The sequence below is a fragment of the Pygocentrus nattereri genome, chromosome 12, assembly GCF_015220715.1.
Source record: "Pygocentrus nattereri isolate fPygNat1 chromosome 12, fPygNat1.pri, whole genome shotgun sequence".
Taxonomy (NCBI): Eukaryota; Metazoa; Chordata; class Actinopteri; order Characiformes; family Serrasalmidae; genus Pygocentrus; species Pygocentrus nattereri.
In genome coordinates, this window is record NC_051222.1 from 33,067,534 (window position 1) to 33,080,809 (window position 13,276).

Sequence of the window (13,276 nt, forward strand, 5' to 3'; positions counted from 1 at the left end):
TCTGTAAAGCAATGCTAAGCTAGCACTAACTACACTAGCTAATGCTATCAGCAAACAGCAGTCTCGACACCCAGAAAATTCACTCATTGTTGCGGGGGACTTCAATCAAACCGATCTCAGAACAGTCCTTTCCAAACTCCATCAGCACGTCTCCTGCCCAACACGAAGTGAAAACACACTGGATCACGTCTACACGAATGTGGAAGAGGTGTACAGCACCACCCCGCTGCCTCCATTCAGTAAGAGCGATCACATCTCTCTGCAGATGAAGCCCACATAAAGCGAGAGTGAGAGCAGTGCGTGTGTGGCCTGATGGAGTGGAGTCATTCTTATAGGACTGCTTTCAGTCTACTGACTGGGATATGCTCAAAACTACAGCAACCACAGAGTCTCAGATTGATGTAAATGAATATGCAACATCCGTCACTGGATTCTTCAAGAAGTGTGTAGATGACATGACTCAAATTAGACATATCCGCAAACTTCTAAACCAAAAACCATGGATGAACCATGAAGTCCGTGGTCTGCTGAAAGAGCATGATGCAGCCTTTAAATCTGGCAACAGCAAGGAGCTCAAAGTTGCCAGACACAACCTAAAGGCTGGAATCAGGGCTGCAAACCACAAGTGCAGCACACAAATTGCAGCCCACTTCAACACTAACTCAGACCTCTGACGGATGTGGCTAGGGATTCAAGCAATTGCAGACCACATGAACAAAGTCAGTGCTCCATTAACCACAGATGCCTCCCTCCCTCCCTGCTGAACTGAATAACTTTTATGCACAATTTAAGACCACTGCTCAACCTGCATCGCTCACACTGACTACTGAAGAGGTGAGGAGAGCACTGACATGGGTCTGTACTCGGAAAGCAGCAGGCCCTGATGGCATTCCAGGGCGGGTCCTGAAAACGTATGCCAATCAGCTGGCTGCCACCTTCATGGACATTTTCAACATCTCCTTGGCACAGTCAGCTGTTTCTGCCTGCTTCAAAGCCACAACTATCATCCCTATCCCAGAGAAAACCACCATGTCAAGCATGAATGACTACCGCCCCTTTGCTCTCACATTCATAGTCATGAAGTGCTTCGAGAGACTAATCCTCACTTACATAAAGATGAGTCTTCCCAGCACCCTGGACTTTCACCAGTTTGCCTACTGGTCAAACAGATCTGTTGAGGACACAGTCTCTCTGGCAATGCACACTGCACTCAACCACCCAGAAGGAACAAACACCTGTTAGAATGCTGTTCAACGATTTCAGCTCCGCCTTTAACACCATCATCCCTCCAGACTCATCGTCAAGCTCAACACACTTGGAATAAGTCACACCCTATGCAGCTGGATTATGGACTTCCTCACCTGCAGACCCCAGTGTGTTAGGATGGGTGAACACACCTCCCCCTCCCTCACACTCAGCACAGGTTGTCCACAAGGCTGTGTCCTCTCACCTATGTTCTATACACTGTACACCTACAACTGCACTCCAAAAATATGGCTCCAACACTTTAATTAAATTTGCATATGACACCATGATCATAGGCAGTATCACCAACAATGATGAAGGACCATACAGAAAGGAAGTCAAGCTCCTCACAGAGTGGTGTGTCGCTAACAACCTCTCGCTTAATGTCAGCAAAACCAAAGAACTGATTGTTGACTTCAGGAGGGAAGTAGAGAGCATGCACCACTGAGCATCGAGGGGACGATGATAGAAAGGGTGAACAGCTTCAAGTTTCTTGGTGTCTACATATCAGAGGATCTCACCTGGGCACTCAACACATCCCACATCATCAGGAAAAGCCAACAACACCTTCACTTCCTCAGAAGGTTAAAAAAAAGTCAACCTGCCACAACAGGTCCTCTACAACTTCTACAGAGCCACAGTGGAGAGCATCTTGACCAGCTGCATCACCATCTGGTATGGCAGCACCACTGCTGATGAATGCAAGGCCCTGAAGAGGATGGTCAAAAATGCTCATCACATCACCACAGCTGTCCTCCCCCCATAGAGGACATATATGATAAGCAATGTGAGAGGAAAGCCATCAACATATCCTCGGACCCCACACATCCCAGCCACACCTTGTTCCAACCTCTGCCGGTACGGGAGGGATGGGAACATCCAAGCCAGAACCACCAGGTTCAACAACAGTTTCTATCCCCGAGCTGTCAAACTGGTCACACCGGCAGCATCGACCTGAGCTTAACAACAACACTAGTGTTACTGATCAGCCTGATCACCCAGCACACTACACACTGCGCTCCACTAGCTCAGAGGACTGTATGCTGTGCACCTCATCTCTGCCTGAGCCTTATTTCTAGTATATTTATACTGTAACTCTTTATTTAAGATGTTACCTGAACATTGTGCTGCTATGCTCTACCTGAGCTGTACATTTTATATACAAATCACTGTTTACATCTCTTTTTGCACCACTAGTACTTCTCCATTTACTGTACTGCAATTCACCATGCACATACGTTCGATACTTGTACTTACTGACTTTGCACATTTTGTCTTGTCTTTTACTGTCTTTTGCCTTTGCACTGTTTGCTATTTATCTTTCATTACTGCACTGGATAGAGACAATAAATTTGAATTGAACTGAACTGAATTTCATTGACTTGTCATATGGCTTCTTCTTTTAATGACACAGCTTTAACTCACATTTGTGGATTGCATGGTGAACTGTGTTCTCAGACAATGATTTCTGGATGTGATCATGAGCCCATGCAGTGATTTCCAGTACAGAATCATGCCTGTTTTCAATGCAGTGCCACCTGAGGGCCTGAGGATCACAAGCATCCAAACATCAGCCTTGTTCCTTGCGTACAGGGATTTCTCCTGATTCTCTGAATCTTTTGATGATATGTACTGTAGTTACTGTAGTGTACTGGATATCCAAAGTCTTTACAATTTCATGCTGAACATTTTTCTGAAATTTTTAGACACACTTTTATATAGATTGATAAAACTCTGCCCATCTTCGTTTCTGACTCTGCCTCTCTAAAATGATCTTTTTATTGACCAGTCCTGTGAATTAGTTTCAAATTGCTCCTCCAGCTGTTTTGTATTAGTACCACTTATTTTTCCAGCATTTTGTTTTTCCCTGTCCCAACTTTATTGAGATGCATTGTTGCCATCAGGTTATAAATTAGTCAATGTTTTTCATGAAATGGTAAAATGCCTCACTTTCAACATCTGATACATGTTCTGTGTTCTATTGTAAATAAAATATGGGTCTATGAGATTTGGAAATAATTGCATTCAGTTTTCATTTACATTTGTTTACATTTTACAGTGTTCAAATTTTTTTGGAATTGGGACTGTATTTGTGCCAGCCATGTATTATGCAAATAAAATATGCGCATACCTAACCCTAATACTTTACAAATATCTACAACATTTTAAATATATTACAACATTTTACCTTGCCTTAATTTTACAACAAATGGTTCTGATAACTTTTGTGTTTACAGAGCATTTGGACATGTTAATTGTGGTGATTATGCCAGTGGGGTTGTTGTTCCTGAGCTTGACCCTACTGACCTTTGTTCTTTGTCGAGGACAACGAAAGGTCAGCAACACAGCACAGGTCAACTTATGTATCAGTCTGCTTTTGGCCCACCTCCTCTTTCTTTTCAAAGGGGGATTCCTAAAGTACATACGCACTAATCAGGTGAGAAATATTACCTCCATACTTGTCTTGGTCCCAAATGACAAAAACTTATATCAGTATAACTCTAGATCTGTTTTATAACTTTTTTCTTCAAATTCATATTAATTGTATTTTACACTACTCCTAGCTGGTAAGGCAATGTATAGAAACCCAATGTATAATAACAGTTTCCTGTTAAATACAATTTAATCCTTTTCTATTAGATTCTTAAAGTTTGTTAAAGTTATATATATATTATTTGTATATTAGTAATTGCTAATATTTCAGTTATTAGGAATTTATTTATTGAAAATAATTAAATGCATTTGAGCAAATTCTTTATAAATGTACTGTATTTCAATTCATAATAATTTTGAATTGTTATTGCCAAGTTAATGCATAATACCTTACATCATCTAACCCCCTACTGCTCCCCGGGTGCCATGGATAGGGCTGCCCACTGCTCCGGGCAAGTGTGTTCACTGCCCGATAGTGTGTGTTCACTAGTGTGCATGTATGTGGGTGTTTCACTGCTCAGATGGGTTAAATGCAGAGGTCTAATTTCACAGTGTGCAAACACAGTGATAAATGGTTCTCAATTCAACTAAAATTCAATTCAATCTATTTACAATTATAAAATAACTAAATTAAAAAACTATGATTAATTCAAATAGCAGGATTTGTTACTATGCATTTCCTGTCTTAAATCAATTAGGGTATGTACTTGATATCCATAAGAGGTGATTTCTAATTATTAGATGAGCCAGATTTTATTTTATCTTTTATTTACTGTTTCAGATTTTAATCTGACATATTCTCATTAGTATTTATAAGAATTGTTTTTAACTGTTTAACTTGAATCTTGACTTAGCATTTTGAAAGGTTCTCACATTACTTAATTGAAAATTTTGCCTGTTTCTTTGTCTGTTGAACTGTTGTAAGTCAGTCACATTTGTGAGCTTTCTTGGTCAGACATACTTTTTCAGTTCAGTCCACACATTTTCTGTGGGATTCTGCTCAGGGCAAAGTTGGCCACTCCAATATTTTCAGTTTATTGCCTTTAATCCATTTCATGAAAACTTTGCAGCCGTCACTAAGTTTTAACTTTCTGGCTGGTGTCTGGCTGGTGTTGTTTCAGTATTTCTAGATAATCCTTCTTAATGATGCCATACATTATCTAAAGGGCACCAGTCCCTTTTCCAGCAAATGACGTCCACATAATGATGCTCTCACCCCATACTTCACTATTGGAGCTGATACTCTTTATATTAAAAGCATCCTTTTGCCTCCATACATAATACCAATCATCAGAGCCAAACAGTTCCATTTTTGTTTCATCTGGGCAGAGAACTCTGGGTCAAGGTCTTTGTCCTGGTGATTCCTGCAAATGTCAGCTTGGCTTTTTATGCCAGTGTTGAAGAGAGATTTCTTCCTAGCTTGCCAGCCTTTCAGGCCATGTTGATGTAGGACCTTCCTAATGTTAGATGTAGACACCTTGGTACCTGATACAACCACAATTCCAATGAAGTTGGGACGTTGTGTAAAACATAAATAAAAACAAAATACAATGATTTGCAAATCCTTTTCAACCTATAGTCAATTGAATACACTACAAAGACAAGATATTTAATGTTCAGACGGATAAACTTTATTGTTTTTTTGCAAATATTCACTCATTTTGAATTTGATGCCTGCAACACGTTCCAAAGAAGTTGGGACAGGGGCGTGTTTACCACTGTGTTACATCACCTTTCCTTTTAACAACACTCAGTAAGCGTTTGGGAACTGAGGACACGGATTGTTGAAGCTTTGTAGGTGGAATTCTTTCCCATTCTTGCTTGATGTACAGCTTCAGTTGTTCAGCAGTCCGGGGTCTCCGTTGTCGTATTTTGCGCTTCATAATGTGCCACACATTTTCAGTGGGAGACAGGTCTGGACTGCAGGCAGGCCAGTCTAGTACCCGCACTCTTTACCCGGAGGACACGACGTCAATGATTTCCAAAAACAATTTGAAATGTGGACTCGTCAGCACTTTGCGTCAGCCCATCTCAGATGAGCTCGGGTCCAGAGAAGCCGGCGGCATTTCTGGGTGTTGTTGATATGTGGCTTTCGCTTTGCATGGCAGAGTTTTAACTTGCACTTGTAGATGAACTGTGACGAACTGCGACGAACTGCAACGAACTGTGTTCACTGACAGTGGTTTTCTGAAGTGTTCCTGAGCCCATGTGGTAATATCCGTTACAGAATGATGTTGGTTTTTAATGCAGAGCTGCCTGAGGGATCGAAGGTCACGGGCGTTCAGTGTTGGTTTTCTGCCTTGTCGCTTACTTGCAGAGATTTCTCCAGATTCTCTGAATCTTTTGATGATATTATGGACTGTAGATGATGAAATCCCTAAATTCCTTGCAGTTGCACGTTGAGAAACGTTGTTCTTAAACTGTTGGACTATTTGCTCACACAGTTGTTCACAAAGTAATGAACCTCACCCCGTCCTTCCTTGTGAACGACTGAGCCTTTCAGGGATGCTCCCTTTATACCCAATCATGACACTCACCTGTTTCCAATTAATATGTTCACCTGTGGAATGTTCCAAACAGGTGTTTTTTGAGCATTCCTCAACTTTCCCAGTCTTTTGTTGCCCCTGTCCCAGCTTCTTTGGAATGTGTTGCAGGCATCAAATTCAAAAAGAGTGAATATTTGCAAAAAATAATAAAGCTTATCCATTTGAACATTAAATATCTCGTCTTTGTAGTGTATTCAATTGAATATAAGTTGAAATGGATTTGCAAATCATCGTATTCTGTTTTTATTTATGTTTTACACAACGTCCCAACTTCACTGGAATTGGGGTTGTAGATCCAACGTCTTTTTCAGTTCTTTTCAGTTCCAATCAAAAGCTTCTAAAAGTAATTACAAACATTTCTGAATACTCCCACCAGTTTAAATGATGATCAACTTGGTATGTGAAATTTTGATCCATTGGAAATGTTTTGAATTAGACAAATTGACTTTATAGAAAGTGTGATAAGCATACATAGTTACAGGACGTTAGCAACAACCAACAAAATCTTTTTGAGTGAGATTAACAAAGTAACATTATGATACTAAGTATTTTATTCTCTATCTTTCTCTTGTCTAGGTGGTGTGTGCTGTGCTGGCAGGCTTTCTACACTTTCTCTTCCTCTCTTCTTTTGTCTGGATGTTCATTGATGCTGTTCTGCTCTTCATCTCTGCAAATAACCTCACAAAGATCAGTTCAAGGCAGAAGAAGATGCTTGGCTGGAAATATCTGACTGTGATTGGATACGCTATTCCTCTGCTTGTGGTGGGTGTGTCTGTTGCAGCGGTGCCTGATGGATACAGCAGTGAAGAGTAAGTGGTGTGGTGGAGCTGTTTCATTGGGTAGGGGCTTAGCTCATGAACAAATTTTATGTTCAACCTTTGCTACATTTCATTAGATGTATATTGAGTTTAGTCAATTACAATTTGTCAAGCCAGACTGATATTTGCACCATATGTGGTAAGAACTAGTTACATTCGCTGAATTACTTGAAATATATATATTTTTTACTTCTCTTTTTTAAAAAATACCTTTAATTTTGTTGAGGTATATTAGTGAGAGAACTAATCTACTATATGGAAACCTCTAGTAAAGACCCCCCTCAAACTGCAGGATAATAGCTACTATTCTAATGAGTAGATTCCTTTATAAAATACAGTTGATGGCTGTTTATTTGGGTTTAATCACAAAACAAATAGTTGATGTGAGATGTTTTCTTCAGATAAGAATGAAGTCTAATATATTTTTTCTCTCTGTAGATGCTGGCTTACCAATAACAGAGGCTTTTACTGGAGTTTCTTGGGCCTTGTGTATTTTATACTTGCAGTAAGTACTGCATAACAAGGAAGAGAAAAAATGCAAAATGTGTTTATGGGTGACAAACCATTCATTCAGTTGTTAAGTGAAGCAACATTTGCTCTATATTTTTTGTATTAGTGGCTCATTGCTTGTTATAAGGTTCTTTGCTGTCTGAATTAAGATTAATTTTACAGAAGAAGGAAAATACATTTTTAACTTTAATGAAAGTTAATCTGACAGAACTTTTTTCAAGCTAAATATTTTATTTATCCATGCAATGTGAAATTTTTACACAGTGTAGAAGGCAATTGGGGTTTTCAAAAAATAGAGATGCAGGTTTTGATGCCACAACAATATGCGATTTTATTTCTTTGCATAACATTCCATCACACTAACACTTTCATTCTGAATTGTTTTTCACTGTACAGGTAAATATGATTCTCTTCATCGCCATCATCATCACTGTCACTTTCAGTCTGAAAAGCCTAAACAATGAGATCCTGCAGAGCAAACAAACTCAGGATGATAAGAAACTCATCAGAACTGTGCTGTTTAAAACCATGGCCCAGTTTTTCATCCTCGGTTGCCCCTGGATACTGGGTTTGTCCATCAGTAGCAGTATCGTACTGGAGATCATCTTTGTGATTCTCATCTCCCAGCAGGGCACCGTAATCTTCCTGGTCCACTGTGTCCTCAACAAAGAGGTGAGCCACCACACAGATCATCACTTCCACATACGATTCTCCCTCCCAGATGCTGTTTTTACTCACACCTGAAATTAGGGCTTACAATATTAATACATTTTATTATGTTAACAATGTTAACAATTTATGATGCATAAGAGGCATGGCTATAATGTGTAATCCGTTTTTAGAAATATTTATAATCATGTTTATGATGCCTTATGAATGCCTTATAGCATGTTATGAATGTGTTTATACAACCCCAGTTCCAGTGACGTTGGGACATTGTGTAAAACATAAATAAAAAGCAGAATACAATGATTTGCAAATCCTTTTCAACCTATATGTAATTGAATACACTACAAAGACAAGATATTTAATGTTCAAACAGATAAACTTTATTGTTTTTTGCAAATATTCACTCATTTTGAATTTGATGCCTGCAACACATTCCAAAGAAGTTGGGACAGGGGCGTCTTTACTACCGTGTTACATCACCTGTCCTTTTAACAACACTCAGTAAGCGTTTGGGAACTGAGGACACTAATTGTTGAAGCTTTGTAGGTGGAATTCTTTCCCGTTCTTGCTTGATGTAGAACTTCAGTTGCTCAGCAGTCCGGGGTCTCCGTTGTCGTATTTTGAGCTTCATAATGTGCCACACATTTTCAATGGGAGACAGGTCTGGACTGCAGGCAGGCCAGTCTAGTACCCGCACTCTTTTACTACGAAGCCACGCTGTTGTAACACGTGCAGAATGTTGCTTGGCATTGTCTTGCTGAAATAACCAGGGATGTCCCTGAAAAAGACGTTGCTTGGATGGCAGCAGATGCTGCTCCAAAACCTGTATGTACCTTTCATCATTAATGGTGCCTTCACAGATGTGCAAGTTACCCCTGCCATGGGCACTAACACCCCCACACCATCAGAGATGCTGGCTTTTGAACTTTGCGCTGATAATAATCCAGACAGTCCTTTTCCTCTTTGGCCCGGAAGACACGACGTCCATGATTTCCAAAAACAGTGTGAAATGTGGACGCGTCAGACCACAGGACACTTTTCCACTTTGCGTCAGTCCATCTCAGATGAGCTCGGGCCCAGAGAAGCCGGCGGCGTTTCTGGGTGTTGTTGATATGTGGCTTCGCTTTGCATGGCAGAGTTTTAACTTGCACTTGATGGAGCGATGAACTGTGTTCACTGACAGGGGTTTTCTGAAGTGTTCCTGAGCCCATGTGGGAATATCTGTTACAGAATGATGTGGGTTTTTAATGCAGTGCCGCCTGAGGGATCGAAGGTCACGGGCATTCAATGTTGGTTTTCTGCCTTGCCGCTTACTTGCAGAGATTTCTCCAGATTCTCTGAATCTTTTGATGATATTATGGACTGCAGATGATGAAATCCCTAAATTTCTTGCAATTGCATGTTGAGAAACGTTGTTCTTAAACTGTTGGACTATTTGCTCACACAGTTGTTCACAAAGTGGTGAACCTCGGTGTTATTTGAGCATTCCTCAACTTTCCCAGTCTTTTGTTGCCCCTGTCCCAACTTCTTTGGAACTTGTTGCAGGCATCAAATTCAAAATGAGTGAATATTTGCAAAAAACAATCAAGTTTATCCGTTTGAACATTAAATATCTTGTCTTTGTAATATATTCAGTTGAATATAGGTTGAAAAGGATTTGCAAATCATCATATTCTGTTTTTATTTATGTTTTACACAACATCCCAACTTCATTGGAATTGGGGTTGTAGATGCATAAAAATGTGATATGTGTAGAAAGAGTACATTGTGGTAATAAAGTGATATGTTCTTTATGTAAAAAAGACAACAATAATGGTTTAATCAGTGCCCTTTAAGTATTACTTTTTAAAACACAAAAATAAAATAAAAATAAGTATAAAAAGTCCTCAGAGGACTAAGTGTATTACTGTGATTGTGCAGTTCTGTTTAAATGTAATCACATATCTGCATAATTACTTATGTCATACATTTGTTACATTTACATTCAACTTACTTTCTGTAAAAAAGTTAATAGATTAGAGTCTTAAATATAAAAAATATAAAGAGTGCTTTTTTTCTTTTCACAAAATGTTTTTAATTTACCTTTTAAGTTCAAATCAAAATAAAACATCTCTTCTTCTTCATATAAGCACAAACGTGGTATCGACTGACTTCTGTAACAGGGAGCGAGGAGGCGGACGCATGCACGGAGACAAGCGAGATTGGACCATTATGACCCAATGTCAGATAGCCAACAAGGATAGATCGGGGGGCAGACATGACAGACAAACCAGAATCCAACAAAACAAGCAGAGCAGAGCAGAACATCCAACACAGAAGATAACAGTTCAGACAAAGACCAGCCAACATTAAGGGCAAACACAGGGCTTAAATAAAAAAGGGTAAACGAGAGACAGGCAGGAAACAGGTGAAAACAATCATGGGCGGAGACATGAAACGAGGGGCTGGACTAAACCTCAACAAATGCACATGGAAGATCAAAACACAACACAAACACAGACACAGAAGCCGGAGCAGGAGAACGCGGAACAGAAACCATGGGCCCAGAAGCAGAGGCAGAAACGGTAGCAGCAGCCAAAGTCACAGAAACAGGAGACACAACACCAGACACAGCAACAGACGAAACACAAACAGAACGAGGATGAAACACTGAGGGAGGACAAGGAGGCATACCACAAAAAGACGCCGAACGAGAGACGAAGGGAGGAACAACAGGACGAGAGAAACAAGAACGGAAGACAGACCATGCAAAAGACAGGTGAACAGGAACTAAGACAGAAACAGGAACAGAAACAGGCACAGAAACAAAAGGAGACACAGGAACGGGAACCACCACAGGAACAAGAACAGGCACTGACATGACAGAAGGGAACAAGAGAAAACCAGGAACAGACGAAGGCAAAAACAAAGGAACCAAATCCGGAGACCCAGAAGCAGACACAGAAGACACAGGAGACCCACGGGGAACAGAAACAGGCAAGGGCGGGAAGGGTGGGAGCAAAGGAGCTGTAACGTTCACGGGGGCAGGCGGGCCTGCAATGACGTCCACAGTGGCAGGCGGGCCTGCAACGACATCCACAGAGACTGGCGGCAGGTCCGGAGGCGCGGCGACTGGCGGCGGGTCCGGAGGCGCAGGCTTGCTGCAGGATGCGGCCATGGGATCAGGCTTGCCGCAGCATGTGGCCACGGGATCAGGAACTCCGGCTGGGGACCGCGGCTCCAACCTGGAGGAACAAACAGACACAGAACCCACTCGGCTGTTCTCAAAGCCCACTCGAGGGATTGGCATCCACAGTACCACAGTAAGGGTTATCTGAATGCTCCGTCCGTCTAGCCACGTCTTGCTTCGAAGGTTGCTCCTCCCTGCAGCATTGCTCAAGATGGGCAGACCCAAGGCGCTTACCTGAGCACTCATCATCCAACTCGAAGATGGGATGGTCCTTCGTCTTACTCTGGGACCGACGAGATGCTTGTGTACCCTCAGCGCCAGGGGATTTGCTGTCTCCGGCTTGGTGGCGTTGGGACACATCAAACTCGGGCTGTTTAGAAACAGCCGGAGTTTCGTCCCAACGGAACAACCACATACCGGAGTCTCGCTTACTCACTGCGTCCTTTGGAGGTTGGTCTTTCTGTAACGGGGAGCAAGGAGGCGGACGCATGCATGGAGACAAGCGAGATTTATTAAGGGCAAATCCGAAGTCAGGGTCATAACGGTCCAAAGTCAGATAGCCAACACGGATAGATCGGGGGCAGACATGACAGACAAACCAGAATCCAGCAGAGCAGAGCAGAGCAGAGCAGAGCATCCAACACAGAAGATAACAGACAAACAAAGACCAGCCAACATTAAGGGCAAACACAGGGCTTAAATAACAAAGGGTAAACGAGAGACAGGCAGGAAACAGGTGAAAACAATCATGGGCGGAGACATGAAACGAGGGGCTGGACTAAACCAAAACAAATACACATGGAAGATCAAAACACAACACAAACACATGGACAGGACAGGGAGGGGCCAATCGTGACATCTTCACTATGCCTTTTGAACAGTGTCTTATTTATTGTATTATTTATGTATTTTATTTGATTATTTCTTTATTATTAGATGATGTCACACCACAATACACCTGTTACATTTGCTGTCACTTAGATTTTATTGATGTTACCTTATTTGAAGTTTTCTCATTAAAACCTTCCCTGTCTCTTCTGCTTCCAGGTCAGGCAGCAGTACAGGCAGTGGTTACACACTTGCTGTCCATGCAAAAAGGCCACCAACATTAAAGATGACCAAATGACAGAAGCAACATGTCCATCTACTAATGCCCACTCAGCTTGATGACAACATCGAAAAATTACATGAAATAAAGGGTAAAATTACACTCCATTTAAAGTAATGTTACTTTCACTGCTTTATATTCTGGCAATATTTTATCTGTTAGGTAGCTGGAAAAGAAACTGTGGTGTTATAACAGTGAACTCTATTTCTGATCCAAGATGGCGCCACGTACGGCTGCCCTGGCGTTCGGGTGCTCTTTGTTTTGTTGGTTTTTGACCACACACTGGACACCATGGAAGTCAGAAAATGTCCACTTTAAATCAAAACTTAAGTTGGCTTGATGGCTTCAGAGACAAGCGTATGCCAAAATAAAAAACAAAAGTAGTAACGAATCTAAATGAACCTGAAACCAAAAGAAACAAAAAGATATATGGCTATACTAACATCCTACCTTAAAAAGGAGAAAAAGTAAATAAAAGAAAGTGGCACTTTTCCAGTGTACACAGAAATAACTTTTATTGAGTTTATAAATGAAGCAAATCGAATGGTGTGAAGAGTGCTGGGCTGGTTGGGACAGGTGTTCTTCCAGGTCATGTAAAAAAATAAAGAGTGTGTCCCAAGATGGTGGCTAGGCGACCTCATATATATCGGTTTTATATATATATATATATATATATATATATATATATATATATATATATATATATATATATCACCCCCATGTGGCCAATCATATACCTGCATGTAAGGGTACACAACAGGGAAAACGCAGAGTGCCC

At 41.0% G+C, this 13,276-nt stretch overlaps 1 protein-coding gene across 1 annotated transcript; it reads left to right on the forward strand.

The window, feature by feature from the left end:
- The first annotated feature begins 3,585 nt into the window (after positions 1-3,585).
- Positions 3,586-12,582, forward strand: LOC108442216 (adhesion G protein-coupled receptor E3-like). The gene is made up of 5 exons (XM_037543162.1): positions 3,586-3,682; positions 6,801-7,033; positions 7,481-7,547; positions 7,949-8,224; positions 12,438-12,582. Exons 2-5 carry the CDS (start codon positions 6,861-6,863, stop codon positions 12,555-12,557), a joined length of 636 nt encoding a protein of 211 aa, XP_037399059.1. The 5' UTR covers positions 3,586-3,682; positions 6,801-6,860; the 3' UTR covers positions 12,558-12,582.
- Positions 12,583-13,276: the final 694 nt, after the last annotated feature.